Raw genomic sequence first — 18,414 nt, 5'->3', positions numbered from 1 at the left:
ATAAAAAGCAATCAATCATAATCACTAGTTAACTACACATGGTTGATGATATTACTAGATATTATCTAGCGTGTCCTGCGTTGCATATAATCTGACTGAGCATACAAGTATCTAAGTATCTGACTTAGTGGTGGTAGGCAGAAGCAGGCGCGTAAACATTCATTCAAACAGCACTTTCGTGCGTTTTGCCAGCAGCTCTTCGTTGTGCGTCAAGCATTGCGCTGTTTATGACTTCAAGCTTATCAACTCCCAAGATGAGGCTTGTGTAACCGAAGTGAAATGGCTAGCTAGTTAGCGCGCGCTAATTGTCGTTTTGTTGCTGGTTTGAGCCCAGGGAGGAGCGAGGAGAGGGACGGAAGCTATACTGTTACACTGGCAATACTAAAGTGCCTATAAGAACATCCAATAGTCAAAGGTTAATGAAATACAAATGGTATAGAGGGAAATAGTCCTATAATTCATATAATAACTACAACCTAAAACGTCTTACCTGGGAATACTGAATAATCATGTTAAAAGGACCCACCAGCTTTCATATGTTCTCATGTTCTGAGCAAGGAAAACGTTAGCTTTCTTACATGGCACATATTTTACATGGAACATATTGCACTTTTACTTTCTTCTCCAACACTTTTTTTTTGCATTATTTAAACCAAATTGAACAGGTTTCATTATTAACTTTTTTTTTGCCCTGCTGTGCAATGTATCTGAACAGTCACATCTGACTAAGATCATAACATGGTGACCAGAACACTGTCTGAGCTGACAGGGGAGTCTTACACAGAAAATAAATGTTCTGTGAGTTTAGAGTGACGAAAAGTAGCTAGCTAACAGCTCTCTCACGTCTTGCCATTGAGAAGCCCAAAGCGGAGCCGTTGCTATGGACACTCACACACGCAGAGCGGCAGCTCAGGGAGCAGGGGACAGACAGTGACAAGCAGCTAATGGATATGGGGGAAGTTATTTCTGATTCAGCAGGGCAGGGCCGTAAATTTGGAGGAAGCAATCAGACTGGGTAGGGTAGGGCCTGAACGTCACGAGCATTAAATGTCATGTAGACCTCTAAGACCAAACATAAGCAAGCACACTCAGACATGACAGAACAGAGCTTGATCTTCATATCCTTTCTTCACACTGAAGGGGCCAGACAGGCTACACAGTTCCCTATTCCAACCTATTCAAAACAGCAGACTGCTACTGCTCCTACTGGACCTCCCCTGTTGTCTGCGTGGTTTCCACAGTCAATAACTCAATGACCACAAAAGAAAGTGTCTCGGTCAACGTCAGCCTCTTTTTTAGTTGATATTCTTGCTAGCTACAGTGTGTGTGTGTGGACTAGAGCTTGTTAGTGCTGTATGTCGGTGCAGTGTGTTGTCTGACTCTAGCTACATGTAAGGAGTGTGCGTGTCAGCAGCTAAAAACAGACAAGCCTGAACATCTATCCTTCGTGCTACGTTAGGGGGAAGCTGTGGGTGTGGAGTTGAAAGTGGTTAGACACACACAAACAGCCCTATAGACCTACCCTCCAACAACAGTGCAAGCATGTAGGCCTAGATATCTGTCTTGAACTATCAAATGTATCCTAGTAGATGAGAATGTGGTGTCGCGTTGATGAATATTCAACAGCGCTAATTCACTCATGAGGTACAGTCCGAGCGAGACACTATGGGTGTTACTCAAAATGCATACTACCGTGCTGCAAGCACGCAAACTGGAGCATGGGAGGGTTGGATTATGAGTCCAAATCAAAGTATGAGAAACGGAGCACAGAGGGCACTTCTCGGATGTGTACTCCATTTGTACATATTTTGAAGCATGCATAGATGCAAGCTTCAATGGAAAGTAGTCACAGGAATATGACGCAATCACGTAAAAGCAATGCAAATTTTCTTGAAATTAATGCTGCTGATTATTTGAGCTGAAGCGTGAGAAAATAGACTGATTTCGAAATTAAATGTTGCGCATTCACATCTCACATGTTGCCTGACTACAATATTTTATCTTGATACGTTAATAAATACATACTGTGTTTTAATGGTGGCATGTTTACCTGCCTACAATACCGACTGTAGTGTACGTAAATCATAAGCACATAGTAGGGCAAACTGGCTAGCTTCTAAAGTTCCTGTTACTTAGCTAGCTACCCACAAAGAATTGACATCTAACCTTGCATAACATTAGTTGGTCATATTCACCTGTTAAACTATCTTGTCAGCTCGATCCACATATATATCTAGCTGATAATTATGAAGTAAAACGTTTGCTTTATGTATAATCTTGTTTTGTCTTTATTGCCATTGTCCTGGCTGGAAGAAGGTTTAGTGAATGGTAAGTCCAATGTAAGTCAATAGGGCTAACTGGCTAGCCACAAAGAATTTGTAGCTAGTTACCTAAGTAGAATTGACATCTACCTTGCATAACATTAGTTTTAGGTCATTTTTGACTGTTTAACCTCTCTTGAGTAGGGGGCAGTATTTTGACGTCCGGGTGAAAAGTGTGCCCAAAGTAAATAGCCTGTTACTCAGGTCCAGAAGCTAAGACATGCATATAATTGGTAGATTTTGATAGAAAACACTATAAAGTTTACAAAACTGTAAATATTATGTCTGTGAGTATAACAGAACTGATATGGCAGGTGAAACCGCACGGACAAACCATCCCAAAAAATAGCTGTAGTGTTTCCAAGCGTGTGGATGAGAGCGCGTTCTTTGATATTTTTCTCCGGTAAAGACAATAACGATTCTCCGTCTTAAATGTTATATTTTATTAACGTATTAGGGTACATCAGGTTTGATTATAAATGTTGTTTGACTTATTTGGAAAAGTTTTAGTAACGTTTGGGATTCATTTTGTATGCATTTTGATGGAGGGAAACTGGGTGGATTATTGACTGGAGCGCGCCAGCTAAGTTTTATGGATATAAAGGACATTATCGAACAAAAGGACAATTTGTGATGTAACTGGGACTTTTTGGAGTGCCAACAGAAGAAGATCAGAGGTAAGGCATTTTTTATATCGCTATTTCTGACTCGTGTCGCACCTGTCTGGTTGAAATATGTTTCATGTTTTTTATGCGGGGCGCTGTCCTCAGATGATCACATGGTGTGCTTTCGACGTAAAGTCTTTTTGAAATCTGACACCACGGATTAACAAGAAGTTAAGCTTTATTTTGATGTATTACACTTATGATTTTATGAAAGTTAAATATTTATAATACTGTAGTTTGAATTCCGCGCTCCGCAATTTCACCGGATGTTGGCCAAGTGGGACGCTACCATCCAAAAGAAGTTAACTAGCAGGGATGCAAATTTGTCCATTTTGCTGCCGACTAACTGACCCTTATTAACCGGTCAACAAACGGTTGACGTGACCAACAGAAAATACTATCAGAGATCTGTGGAAGCGTCTCGTCATTATATGTTTCCGACCTAACAATGCGGGAAGGCAGGCAACAAGCTTAGTCCCAAAATAAGCCCATAGAAACACATTGGGCTTATTTTGTACAGATTTTGTTGAGTGAAACCTCTCGCTTCGCCTCTTACGCTCTGATGTTATGCACACACACACAGACCAGAAATGTGTCATTAAGAGCTTAATGGAAACATGCAACAATAGCAAGCCGATCGTCTTAGTCAAAAGGCTATATAGCCTATTATTGAAGATGCAACTCCTGTAATGAAGCAGCTAATAAAATGTAATTTTCAATGTGTTGTAAACAGAGCACCTAATGCGAGCAGTTCCATGTGTGACAGATGAAAATCTCAGTTAGAAACTTCGAAAGAGGGGGAATATAATCGCAACAACTATGATGGGTTGCTAATATGACTAGGATTGTGTCTTTGGCTTCTGGACAACGAAAGAATGTTGATATGAAAAGCAATAGAACAAGAGAGAAATGCTTGTTAATGGCATGAGGAATTCTTTATAAAATAATTGTTTTCTATGGATTGATTTCCACAAGGCTAATTTTGAAGCAAGGTAAGACATGCCTCATTATTTGAAGTTAAGTAAAACATCCAGGTTTCAAACAATTATACTGCATCATTATACTGCATCAAGCGCACATTGCAAAGTGGTGGGTGACGTGTTGATAGTCAACGGTAGGCAGGCTATACAGTGCATTTGGAAAGTATTCAGACCCCTCGACTTTGACATTTTGTACAGATCCTCTCAACCTCGGGCAGGTTGGATGGGGAGCTTCGCTGCACAGCTATTTTCAAGTCTCTCCAGAGATGTTCGATCGGGTTCAAGTCCGGGCTCTGTCTGGGCCACTCAAGGACATTGAGACTTGTCCCGAAGCCACTCCTGCGTTGTCTTGGTAGTGTGCTTCGGATCGTTGTCCTGTTGGAAGCGGAACCTTCAACCCAGTCTGAGGTCCTAAGCGCTCTGGAACAGGTTTTCATCAAGGATCTCTGTGCTTCGCTCCAGTCATCTTTCCCTTGATCCTGACTAGTCTACCAGTACCTGTCGCTGAAAAACATCCCCACAGCATGAATCTGCCACAATTATACTTCACCGTAGGGATGGTGCCACGTTTCCTCCAGATGCCATTCAGGCCAAGAAGTTCAATCTTGGTTTCATCAGTCCAGAGAATCTTGTTTCTCATGGTTTGAGAGCCCTTTAGGTTACATTTGGCAAACCCCAAGCGGGCTGTCATGTGCCTTTTACTGAGGAGTGGCTTCCATCTAGCCACCCTACTATAAAGGCCTGACTGGTGGACTGCTGCAGAGATGATTGTCATCCTGGAAGGTTCTCCCATCTTCACAAAGCAACTCTGCAGCTCTGTCAGTAACAAATCGGGTTCTTGGCCACCTCCCTGGCCAAGGCCCTTCTCCCCCGATTGCTCAGTTTGACCAGCTCTAGTAAGAGTCTTGGTGGTTCCAAACTTCTTCCATTTAAGAACGATGGAGGCCACTGTGTTCTTGGAGACCTTCAATGCTGCAGAAATGTTTTGGTACCCTTCCTCAGATCTGTGCCTCGACACAATCCTGTCTCGGAACTCCACAAACAATTCCTTCAACCTCATGGCTTGGTTTTTGCTCTGACATACACTGTCAACTGTGGGACCTTATATAGACAGGTGTGTGCCTTTCACAATCATGTCCAATCAATTGAATTTACAACAGGTAGACTCCAAACAAGTTGTAGAAACATCAAGGATGATCAATGGAAACGGGATGCACCAGAGCTCAATTTCAAGTCTCATAGCAAAGGGTCTGAATAGTTATGTGAATTAGTTATTTTTCATAAATGTGCAACAATTTCTAAAAAACTGTTTTTGCTTCCTCATTATGGGGTATTGTATGTAGATCGAGGAAAAACAATTTTGTCAAATGTCAAGGTGTCTGAATACTTTCCGAATTAACTGTATATAGCCTATGTACCCGAAAGATGAATGGTATGCGTGCTTTAATGACGAATTGAGATTGAGAAATAAAATAGCCAAAGTTAACACGCGATTGCATTGTTGCGCAATGACTGGATTTTAAAACCATAGTGAATTATTGCAATGTTTGTTTATTTGTCAATTAATCCCATAAGGGATGGGTTGCCAATTTGATGCGATTTTTTTTTTTTTTTATCATTCATTCAGCAGGTTTCACTCCAGTAGCCTACAGGCTTTTTGAGGAGTTCTCGAGCTGCCTGACAGGTGGTAGGCTATTCCACTCCTCAAACTTGACTCTGTATGTTGTGCACGTGATAAATAAGATGCACAACGACAACAAAAATACACACGTGCCAATTGATTTCCCAATAGACCAACAAGGATGACCATTTTTGCATTTTTTTATGCATTTTTGGCAGCTAACCGTGCATCAAAGCTGGGACCGAGAGACTGAAAAACAGCTTCTATCTCAAGGCCATCAGACTGTTAAACAGCCACCACTAACATTGAGTGGCTGCTGCCAACACACTGACACTGACACTGACTCAACTCCAGCCACTTTAATAATGGGAATTGATGGGAAATGATGTAAATATATCACTAGCCACTTTAAACAATGCTACCTTATATAATGTTTACATACCCTACATTATTCATCTCATATGCATACGTATATACTGTACTCTATATCATCGACTGCATCCTTATGTAATACATGTATCACTAGCCACTTTAACTATGCCACTTTGTTTACATACTCATCTCATATGTATATACTGTACTCGATATCAGCTACTGTATCTTGCCTATGCTGCTCTGTACCATCACTCATTCATATATCCTTATATCCTCATTCATATATCCTTAAGACAGTAGTTTTGGAATTGTTAGTTAGATTACTTGTTGGTTATTACTGCATTGTCGGAACTAGAAGCACAAGCATTTCGCTACACTTGCATTAACATCTGCTAACCATGTGTATGTGACAAATAAAAATTTGATTTGATTTGAACATCACTACCAACCAGGGCCTAAAATTAACACCCGACACCTGCGGGTAGATTTAGGCATTGGCAGGTAAGATGTCTATTTCACTAACCACATTGGCAGGTGGTCAGGGCTCCACAGTGTGAGCATTTCACTCGCATATGTGAATAAAAATAGTAAAGTATGATCACATTTATAGTAAATGCTAAAGTAGCTGGTTTCAAGTATTTCTGTCGTTTTGTTTCATAGCTGGTCAATTAAATCGCACAAAGTCAAAGAACTACTAATCCTATATAGCCTATTCCACCTCGCGCTGAAACACTGCTTGGGGACTGTGCGCACATGAAGAGCTGAGTGAAAGATTCATATTCATAAGCGCTGCGCACAGGCATAAAAGTTAGTCTAATTTACTTGAAACGGAAGTCTACTGTCCTTGTGTTTCTTAGCTATTTACATTAATTTGTTCACAAGCTAGGTTGTTTTTCTATGTTTGAGTTTCAACTGCTATGGAAGAGAAGACCACACTTCTACAAGTCAGACTCAATCTCACAGGCACAAACATGACTAGTCACGCTACCAGAACCTCCCACCCTTAAAAAGGGGCAAGTGAAAATGTTTGACTCATCGGTGTTATTTTGGTTAAAAGTTAAAACATTTTAAAATATACCACATTACTTCTTACTAGTAATATAATTATTTTATAAACATTACAAAGCGTGCTCATCTGTTTTTTGTGTTTTGTTGGTGTAATTCTAAACAGGGGAAAAAAATATTTGGGCTGGTAAAAAAATATGAACGGCAGGAGGACCCAAAAGTTAACTGCTTCTCAAATGTAATGTTTTATGTGTTCTCCACACTCTCATCCTAACAAGAACATACTAAACAGAACTTCCTCAGAGGGTGTTCTCTGAGCATGAGTGTGGAACATGCTAGTATGCATATTGAGAAACACCATGTACTTACGCATGGCCTCCTCTACTCTGAGGAACTTGGACAGAGAGCAGTTCCCTCCCGCTCTACCTTAATGAAGTCAAGCAGAATCAGATGAGCCGTGGGCATTAGCCTAGATGGGAATTTAACCTAGAAGATCAGTGGGCATCTAGCCTAGCGTGGCCAGGGAGAAATTCAACAGAAAGCAGGGCCTAGTCACAGATCCCTCCCATATATCACTATTATTACTGCTGCCCTCACCCCCACCCCACACCCATGTGCCATCCCTGGCTGCCTCTTAACTACTGCTAAATGGCCAGAGGCTGCATCAAAATCTCTGCAACAATAGCCTATACAGGCTTATCTAGATACAGACACACAGTGGAGCAACAATGGTAACACATTGTGACAGACTGGGGCATCTGCACATGATGCTCATCTCTACAATCAGGCTCTTTCTGGGACTCTACTGCAGTACAATAATCAATAAAAACTCCACCTGGAACAAACAGGATATATTCCCTTTTCTCAGTCAGGATATATTCCCACAGTTCCGGGATTCGATAAAGGCTCAATGCATGCAAAGCACATACAGTCAGGTCCAAAATTATTGTCTCACTTAATCAAGATGAGCAACAAAAAAAATACTACATAAAATACACATACTGAGCTACACTATATGACCAAGAGTACATGGACACCAGCTCATCGAACAACTCATTACAAAATCATAGGCATTAATATCGAGTTGGTCTCCCCTTTTCTGCTATATCGGCATGGCCGATTAATTAGGGCCGATTTCAAGTTCTCACAACAATCGGTAATCAGCATTTTTGGACGCCTCTACAAACTGCGTGGCAGGCTGATCACCTGTTACGCAAGTGCAGCAAGAAGCCAAGGTACGTTGCTAGCTAGTATTAAACTGATCTTATAAAAAAAAAAAAATCAATCTTCACATAACCACTAGTTAACTACACATGGTTGATGATATTACTAGGTTAACTAGCTTGTCCTGCGTTGCATATAATCAATGCGGTGCCTGTTAATTTATCATCGAATCACAGCTAATTTCACCAAACGGCAGATGATTTAACAAAAGTGCATTTGCGAAAAAAGCACAATCTTTGTACGAATGTACCTATCCATAAACATCCATGCCCTTCTTAAAATCAATACACAGAAGTATATTTTTATACCTGCATATTTAGTTAAAAGAAATTCATGTTAGCAGGCAACATTAACTAGGGAAATTGTGTCCCTTCTCTTGTGTTCATTGCACGCAGAGTCAGGAAATTTGCAAAAGTTTGGGCAGCCTGGCTCGTTGCGAACTAATTTGCCAGAATTTTACATAATTATGTCATAACATTGAAGGTTGTGCAATGTAACAGCAATATTTAGACTTAAGGAACGGTTCCGTATTTCACTGAAAGAATAAACGTTTTGTTTTCTAAATGATGGTTATTAATGTGGTCAAATCCAGAAACTAACGACTCGTATTTCTGTGTGTATTATAATTCATTCTATGATTTGATAGAGTAGTCTGACTGAGCGGTGGTAGGCGGCAGCAGGCTCGTAAGCATTCATTCAAACTTTACTGTATTTGCCAGTGTAATAAACATATTAAACACATGTAATAACGCATTCACTGACTGTTGTCTGCCTGTGGCCTAAGCATGATATTATAGCCTGCACACTGTGTCATAAACCTTCCTCCCCCTGTCCTTCTGTAGATACTAACCGCACTGATACAACCCCGTACGGGGGGCTGACCAAGATAACGTAAACACTGAAATTCCTAAACACACACACACTCGACCCACTTCGGGATGGGCTCCAAAGACAAAGAACTCTGTCAAGAGCCAATGGGATACGGACACCAGGCTGGAGGGGACTGTCAATCACCTACAAGCAACCTACCAGAAGCCAGGACTACCAGAATCTACATATGTCATTTCAATGTATAAAATGGACTGCCCATCATGTTTCTCTCTCTCTTTTTCCGATAGTTCCATAAGAACTAGACGAAGGGGCCGTGCAGCACGTTTTGCCAGATATCATTACGTTTGAATAAACGGCCTTTACTATACATTATCCGCCTTGTCCAGAGTTGCAACTTGGTCTTGTTTCTAATATAGCTATTCATCAACACCAGCAGCTCTTAGCAATTCTTACATCACAGCGCTGTTTATGATTTCAAGCCTATCAACTCCTGAGATTAGGCTGGCAATACTAAAGTGCCTATTAGAACATCCAATAGTCAAAGGTCTATGAAATACAAATGGTATAGAGAGAAATAGTCGTGTCATAATTCCAATAATAACTACAACCTAAAACTTCTTAACTGGGAATATTGAAGAACTGGGAATATTGAACCACCAGCTTTCATATGTTCTCATGGTCTGAGCAAGAAACTTAAACATGAGCTTTTTTTACATGGCACATATTGCACTTTTACTTTCTTCTCCAACACTGTGTTCTTGCATTATTTAGACCAAATTGAGCATGTTCATTATTTGAGACTAAATTTATTTTATTTCTGTATTATATTAAGTTAAAATAAGTGTTCATTGTCCATTCAGTATTGTTGTAATTGTCATTATTACAAATATATTTAAAATATATATATTTTTTAAAATACATTTATTTTTAAACAGCCGATTAATTGGTATCGGCTTTTTTTGGTCCTCCAATAATCAGTATCGGCATTGAAAAATCATAATCTGCTGACCTCTAATTGGGACATTGCTGCGGGCACTTGCTTCCATTCAACAACAAGAGCATTAGTGAGGTCGAGCACTGATGTTGGGCAATTAGGCCTGGCTCGCAGTCGGTGTTCAAATTCATCCCAAAGGTGTTCAATGGGGTTGAGGTCATCTCAATAAACCATTTCTGTATGGACCTCGCTTTGTGGACAGGGCAAATTGTCATGCTGAAACAGGAAAGGGCCTTCCCCAAACTGTTACCACAAAGTTTGCTGTTCCGTTAAGATTCCCCCTCACTAGAATTATGAAAAACAGCCCCAGAACGTTATTCCTCATCCACCAAACTTTACAGTTGGCACTACGCATTGGGGCAGGTAGTCTTCCCCTGGCATCCTCCAAATCCTATGATGGTGCCATGTTGAAAGTCACGGAGCTCTTCAGAAAGGCGATTCTAATGCCAATGTTTGTCTATGGAGATTGCATGACAGTGCACTCGATTTTATACACCAGTCAGCAACGGGTGTAGCTGAAATAGCCAACTCCACCAATTTGAAGGGGTGTCCACAGACTTGATTATATATAGTGTATATTGAATGCGCAACAAAATTGGGAAATTATTGCTCAGAGTAAGATTTTGTTTAACAATACTTTTTCTCTCTCAAAAACATAGAGGGTCAAAATGATTATAAACAATACCTCACCCTGCGAGGATAACAGCACTGAGCCTTTTGGGAAGGATATTAGACCATTCCTCCATACAAAATCTTTTCAGATTCTTGATATCCTTAGTGTGCGCTTATGGACTGCCCTTTCAATTCATTCCACAGGTTTTTAAACGGGATTTGAGTCGGGAGACAGACGGCCATTGCAAAATGTTGATTTTGTGGTCAATCAAATTTTAAAAACCTGGATTTTGATGTGTGCTTGGGGTTATCGTCTTGCCGGAAGATCCACTTGTTACCAAGTTTCAGCCTCCTGGTAGAGCCAACCAGGTTTTTGGCAAAAATGTCTCGGTACTTGGTAAAGTTTATGATGCTGTTGACTTTAACAACCAGTGGAAGCAAAATAGCCACATAACATTAAAGATCCACAACCATATTTTACAGAAGGTATGGGGTCTCTCCTGCTTATGCAGGAAATGCATGCACTGGTGTACGTGGCCAAAGACCTCTGTTTTCAAATGTAAACGCCCGGGGCCTCATTTATAAATGCTACGTACGTACAAAATATGCCTCATAACATGCGTGCGACAGTTGACGCAAAAGTTTGCATATATAAAAACTGAAGATGAGAATGTGGTTATCCTCCTGGAAACTTGAGACCACGCGTAGGCCTACACAGTTTCTATTGGTTGAAGTACTGCCCTGCAAGAATGCAGAAGTAGCCAGTAAAAAAAAAATACAAAACTATTTCAAGTTTCAAGTCAAAACTATTTCTCATCCTTATTCATGATTCATGTAGGCATTGCGTGCTAGGAATATGGGTCCAAATACTTAACTTTTGACTACTTTATTTATAAGAATATTTAGGGGTGTCAATTTTGACCAGTACCTTTGAGAAAAATAAATAAATTACTTGTTAAACTAAAACTATTGTAATAGTATAAAATAATTACTCCATTTGCACATACAATTTAGCTCAGTATTTTAATGACTTATTTTATACAGTCAATATTGCTCATCATTATCAAGGGTGTCAATTTCAGACCCCACTGTATATTGACCACTTTGTTTGCTCTTCATTCCAACTTGCTCAACAAGCCCTGGGGACTGGCGCCTCTCTCACCTTCGATGCTGAGCTCAAAGCAGACATGGCAGAAGGACATGGTCCCCGTGTCGGTCTCCAGCTTGCAGACACCGCAGATGTTGTCGTCGTTTAGGTCGATGTTGACAAACTGCTCCGCTTTGTCCATACTGTCTCAAATTGAAAAACAAACAGAGACAAGAGCACATGGCAGGACATGAGGCATGAAGGGCTTGCACAACATCAACATTTGTTTTGACATTTAGAAGTCAAGAGTCCTCCTTCATTCTTGAACAGAATCTCTTTCAAACTAACGTCTTAGCTTGTATTAGTTAGATGGAAAAATAACACTCAAGTTAGTGGCTCATCACGAGAATGTCATTACTATGCTGATAGTAGCGAGAGTTATGGTTTGCTTAAGGCAGTGCCCTGTAAGCATTATGCCTCATGAAATATCAAGACATTGAAGAAGATAGGAATCACATTTTTTGAGAGGAGAGATTTTTGCTGATTTTCAGGTGACAACAGGATGGAACAACTTTTAGAACGCGTATGAAAAAGTCGTAGGAGTACTGGCATGTAAACGAGGACCCAACAGTGATCTCTCACAGAGAAAGAAAATAGTGTGTCTGGTGACCCATGGAAATGGTAAATTAGCTTACCCCGGCTTACATAAGGTGACCATTCCAGAATGTGATAACCAAGGGGATTATTCATTACAATGTGAATATAATGTTAGTATTTCTGTTCCAGGACACTTGTCTTCCCTGCGTTTATCTAAGGATTACAGAACAAAACTGCACAATGAGATTAAAATGAATAAGCAGGGGCACATATTTTAGGTTTCCAATCTTCTTTCACAGTTCCTAAATATTATCAGCATCATTTGACATTTGAAAACGACTCCTGGTAAAAAGTGAAAATGTGTATGTAATAGGACTGAGAATTGCCAGGGACCTTACGAAACGATATTATCACAATACTTTAAATGTCAATACGATATGTATTAGAATCCTTACGAATCTATAAGCAATTGCGATTCGACAGATTTTATTGTAATTCAATGTTCCAAACATATTGCTCACCATATGTCTCCTGCAGAGGGGGAAGAGAGAGTCATGAAAAAACAAGTATCAGTAGCTAGGTTCCCATCCAATTGGCGACAAATTTTCATCTGAATATTCTACACTGAACAAAAATAAAAACACAACATGCAACAATTTCAAAGATTTGACTGAGTTAAAGTTCATAAGGAAATCAGTTCATTTAAATAAATCCATGAATCTATGGATTTCAAGTCTTTGAATACAGATATGCGTCTGTTGGTCACAGATACCTTAAAGAAAAGATAGGGGCGTGGATCAGAAAACCAATCAGTATCTGGTGCGACCACCATTTATTTGCCTCATGTAGTGCGACACATCGTGCAGAGTTGATCAGGCTGTTGATTGTGGCCTGTGGAATGTTGTCCCACTGCTCAATGGCTATGCAAAGTTTACTGGATATTGGCGGGAACTGGAACCCGCTGACGTACACGTCGATTCAGAGCATCCCAAACATGCTCAATGGGTGACATGTCTGGTGAGTATGTAGGCCATGGAAGAACTAGGACATTTTCAGCTTGAACGAATTGTGTACAGATCTTTGCGACATGTGGCTGTGCATTATACTGAAACATGAGGTGATAGCGGTGGACGAATGGCACGACAATGGGCCTCAAGAGAACACTTCTCCAGCGTAGGTGAGCATTTGACAACTGAAGTCGGTTACGACGCCTAACTGCAGTCATGTCAAGACCCTGGTAAGGACGATGAGCACGCTGATGAGCTTCCCTGAGATGGTTTCTGACAGTTTGTGCAGAAATTTGCCATTTGTGCAAACAAACAGTTTTATCAGCTGTTCGGGTGGCTGGTGAGGAAGCCACAGGTGAAGACGCAGAATGTGGATGTCCTGGGTTGGCATGGTTACATGTGATCTGCAGTTGTTAGGCCTGTTGGACGTACTGCCAAACTCTCAAAAACAACGGAGACGGCTTATGGTAGAGAAATTAACATAAAATTATCTGGCAACAGCTCCAGTGGACCCTGCTGCAGTCAGCATGCCAATCGCACACTACTTCAACTTGAGACATTGTGGCATTGTGTAGTGTGACAAAACTGCACATTTTAGTGGCCTTTTATTGTCCCCAGCTCTATGCAACAGCTTGCAGATACAGTGAGAGTAGGCTGTGCGGGTAGGCTAGAAGAGGACCATCCTTCTCACTGAATTTCAGAAAAATATAAAATTGTGAACCATTAAAGTTATCCAGTTTAGAAAAAATATATATATATATACATTTACGTCACCAAATAATTCATTAAAACACTGTTTTGCAATGAAGGTCTACTGTAGCCTCAGCAGCAATCTGTAGGGTATCACCATGGTGTAGCCAGAGGACAGGTAGCTTCTGTCTTCCTCTGGGTACTTTGACTTCAATACAAAACCTAGGAGGGTCATGGTTCTCACCCCCTTCCATTGACTTTCAAAGTAATTATGATAGGTGGGAGGATGTCCTCCTGAAGTTATCAGAGCTCTTGCAGCATGAACTGACATGTTGTCCACCCAATCAAAGGATCAGAAAATTAATCTACTTGGTTGCCAACCACCATATAAAGTCCAAAGAAGAAGCCTGAAGGAGGAGAGATTACTAGAAAACAAACTTTAACCCTTTTATCTGTGGATTAATTGTCAGAGTAGAGGACCTTGTGCATTTCAGGTAAAATAACAACCCAATGTTAATATCCTAGGACAAATTAGCTAGCAACAGCAAGCTAGCTAGCTAAATTGCCAGAAATGGTTGCTTATCGACTGGTCCCCAAATCAATATAATTGGTTCAGAGTTTGTTTTGATATTTCAACCTGCGTTTTCTGATCGTGTCTGGTGTGGGGGGCCAAAATCAAAATGCAGATGTATGTGCGCGGTCTAGTCAGCATGTTAGCCGATCCACAAGAATGGAATGGTCTACCGTATCAAAAGCTTTGGTCAAGTCAATAAAAATAGCAGCACAACATTGCTTAGAATCAAGGGAAATTGTGACATTATTTAGGACCATTAAGATTGCAGTGACACATCCATAACCTGACCGGAAACTAGAAACATCAAGAAAACTTCTCAGTAGTCAACTGGCTGGTTTTTCCAACACTTTTGATTAACAGGGAAAAAATAGAAATTGGCCTATAACAGTTAGAATCAGCTTGATCTCCCCCTTTAAATAAAGGATGCACTGTGGCTGCCTTCCAAGCAATGGGGACCTCCCCAGAGAGTAAAGACAGGTTAAAAAGGTCAGAGATAGGCTCAGCAATGATAGGGGCTGTAACCTTAAAGGATCTAAACCATCTGACCCAGATGTTAATTTGGGGTCAAGTTTAAGGAGCTCCTTTAGCACCTCGGACTCGGTGACTGCCTGCAGGGAGAAACTGTAGCGGAGCAAGGGGAAAAGAGCGAGGAGCATTGGGGCTAATCGCATTAGAAGGGCTGGGAGATGAGGAAATGTTGGACAGGCAAGGAGGCATGGCTGTGCCCGGTTACTATGTGGCATTACTTATTTTAGAGCAAATTCTTGTCGTTATATTAAACCCAAAACATGTGGGATCTTGTCATGCCACCTGTACTAAAAGTGAACATAAAACACAGACCCCATCCCATTACTGAGTGACTTCCCCAAATGAAGCACTCCTTGATGAACTAACATAGCTTAGGGTGACGAGACATAAAACCTAATCTAAATCTATAGATTTTCTGCATGTAAACAAAGACTAAATAATACTTAACTGTCACGTTAGTGGGTGGGTGGCTAAACAATGCTATATAAAACAATACAATCTCACCCATCATTATAAGTTCCAATTTCTGATCTTCTAATGGATAAGACTGATATCTGCAGGAAATTCAACCATCCCTGGCCTATATTTGGCACAGCAGTTCTGTATACTCAGCCAGGGAGCTTGAATGAAAAGAACAGTTCAGCCTCTTTTGGGGTGTCAAACGTGTCATTTGCCCGACCTCGTGCACCCTGCACTTCGGGCTCCCAAGTGGCACAGCAGTCTAAGGCACTATCTCAGTGCTGGAGGCGTCACTACAGACTCTGGTTTGATTCCAGGCTGTATCAACCACCCGTGACAGGGATTCCCAACTAAGAATTTGTTCTTAACAGACTTGCCTAGTTAAATAAAAATGGTTTTATTTGATTGCCTTCACAGTTTCAGTCAAAGTCCCAAGACTCTTTGAGATATGAGCCAACCTTGTGTCCACCTTCCCGCTTTGTGAGTTTATAGCAGCTAGTAGGTCAATCGGGGTGGGTCCTGTGGAGAGCAAGTATCTTCAGCTAACTCAAATCAAGGTTTATTTGTCACGTGCGCCGAATACAACAGGTGTAGACCTTACAGTGAAATGCTCTAACCAATAGTGCGAGAAAAAAAAGGTATGTGTAGGTAAGTAAAGAAATAAAACAACAGTAAAAAGACATTTGAAAATAAGAGTAGCAAGGCTATATACAGACACCGGTTAGTCAGGCTTATTGAGGTAGTATGTACATGTAGGTATCGTTAAAGTGGCTATGCATATATGATGAACAGAGAGTAGCAGTAACGTAAAAAGAGGGGGTGGTGGGTGGCGGATAACCTGGTTAGCAATGCAGATAGCCCGGTTAGCCAATGTGCGGGAGCACTGGTTGGTCGGGCCAATTGAGGTAGTATGTACATGAATGTACAGTTAATGTGACTATGCATATAAGATAAACAGAGAGTAGCAGCAGCGTAAAAGAGGGGTTGGGGGGGAGGCACACAATACAAATAGTCCGGGTAGGAGTCTTATGGCTTGGGGGTAAAAACTGTTGAGAAGCCTTTTTGTCCCAGACTTGGCACTCCGGTACTGCTTACCATGCGGTGGTAGAGAGAACAGTATATGAATGGGGTGGCTGGGGTCTTTGGCAATTTTTAGGGCCTTCCTCTGACACCACCTGATGTAGAGGTCCTGGATGGCAGGCAGCTTTGCCCCAGTGATGTACTGGGCCATACGCACTACCCTCTGAAGTGCCTTGCGGTTGGAGGCCGAGCAATTGCCGTACCAGGCAGTGATGCAACCGGTCAGGATGCTCTCGGTGTTGCAGCTGTAGAACCTTTTGAGTGTGCGTACATCGTGTGTCAGCGATGTTGACATCCGTTCCTTGTGTCTCGTCCAAATTATCTTGTTGGTGGCATTTCCTTTAGTCATATTGTCAGACAATGATTTGAAATCATAGGCCGTGAGAGATTAAGATAAATATGTATGTTTCAATTTTGCAGAGCTCTAACAAAACACGTCTATTCCATAGCACACTCTCTAGTGCCCCTTAAAATAAGTATTTTCAACTTTCATCCAGAACCGAATATGAACCGATTTCAACATCTTGAAAAGATGCATCTTCAATGTCCTGGAAAAGGTGCATTTTAAACATACCTTTTTACCTTTCATTCAGAACCTACATTTAACCTAACATCTGGAAAACAGGTATTTTTACCTATATCAAATCAAATCTTATTGGTCACATACACGTGTTTAGCGGATGTTATTGCGGGTGTAGCGAAATGCTTGTACTATTACTAGTATATTATCGCCTAGAGCAGCAGAAAGGCAAGAACCGGCCCTGCGTGGATGATATGACTGTGTTGGAACACTAACCCTATAAAGACTCTTTCTTCCAATGACATGTGTAACGTACCGTTATTGAACGGAGTCCTGATCAAGAGTTAGCTAGCTCCCAAACTAACCATCTAGCTAGCTAGCCCTATATAGTACGGGCGGCGTCCGTTATAGTGCTAGCTAGATACCAACACATTGAACTAGTTACGTAGTTAGCTGAGTGAATGGCTAACCAGCTAGCTACTGTAGACGACTTAGGTTGCTGCTAGCAAAACCTTGTTATGACACTGCTGCCAGTACTGACTAGCCGTGCTAGCCAACATAGATAACGTTAATTAACTGAATCGTGACCCATTATCTGGTCGTCAAGTTCAATAATGTCCAGCAGGAGCCAAACAAAATTATAGTAGCGATTAAACATGGCAATGTAATACAATGTAGCTAGCTATTTATTCTGTTTAACGGCCATTTACCTTGTAATCCTTTGTCAAATCTTCAGGGGAATTCGCGGGTATTTCGTTTCCCTTTACCTCAGTCCTTGAGCGCCTGTAGGGCAGTAAAGTGTTGATGGTAGCTCTCAGAACAGCGCATTACTTTCAGTGGAGCGGAAACCCCCCACATTTTCGGAACGAACTACTTATACATCAGCGGGTGTGTTATAATATCAATACAGATTAAATGCAAATCGTTCTGCATATATAATACATTACACACTTTTGAAATAAAGAAACAATTTTATGTCGATGTATGATCTAGGATCATCATTATTCGAGCTCTATATTAGCCTTTTCAAATGCATTCCGCTGGATTAAACCCCTTTAGACTTGGTATGTTTAACAATCGTCAACAGACTAGAGGAACATTTTCGAACAATAGAATAATAGCTACATGTATGACCTAATATGATTACATAGGGGAAATGTTTACACTATAATTTGGTATTCAGATTTTAATAACGAAGCGAGCGAAATATGAGAAGAGAAACTGATCTATCAACGACCGGACTG

At 40.9% G+C, this 18,414-nt stretch overlaps 1 protein-coding gene across 1 annotated transcript in view; it reads right to left on the bottom strand.

Annotated features, from left to right (window-relative positions):
* LOC112257837 (protein EURL homolog) overlaps positions 1-18,042 on the bottom strand; it is a 33,952-nt gene extending 15,910 nt beyond the window's left edge. The window contains exons 1-2 of the mRNA XM_024431712.2: positions 17,881-18,042; positions 11,791-11,918 (exon numbers count right to left, since the gene is read on the bottom strand). Coding sequence (XP_024287480.1) covers positions 11,791-11,917 — 127 coding nt within the window. The 5' untranslated portion in view covers position 11,918; positions 17,881-18,042. The remainder of the gene's footprint in view (positions 1-11,790; positions 11,919-17,880) is intronic.
* Between the last annotated feature and the right edge of the window lie 372 nt (positions 18,043-18,414).

This window comes from Oncorhynchus tshawytscha, linkage group LG09 (assembly GCF_018296145.1).
Source record: "Oncorhynchus tshawytscha isolate Ot180627B linkage group LG09, Otsh_v2.0, whole genome shotgun sequence".
Classification (NCBI taxonomy): domain Eukaryota; kingdom Metazoa; phylum Chordata; class Actinopteri; order Salmoniformes; family Salmonidae; genus Oncorhynchus; species Oncorhynchus tshawytscha.
The sequence above is the reverse complement of the archived record's forward strand: the minus strand, read 5'-3'. Positions and strand labels throughout refer to the sequence as shown.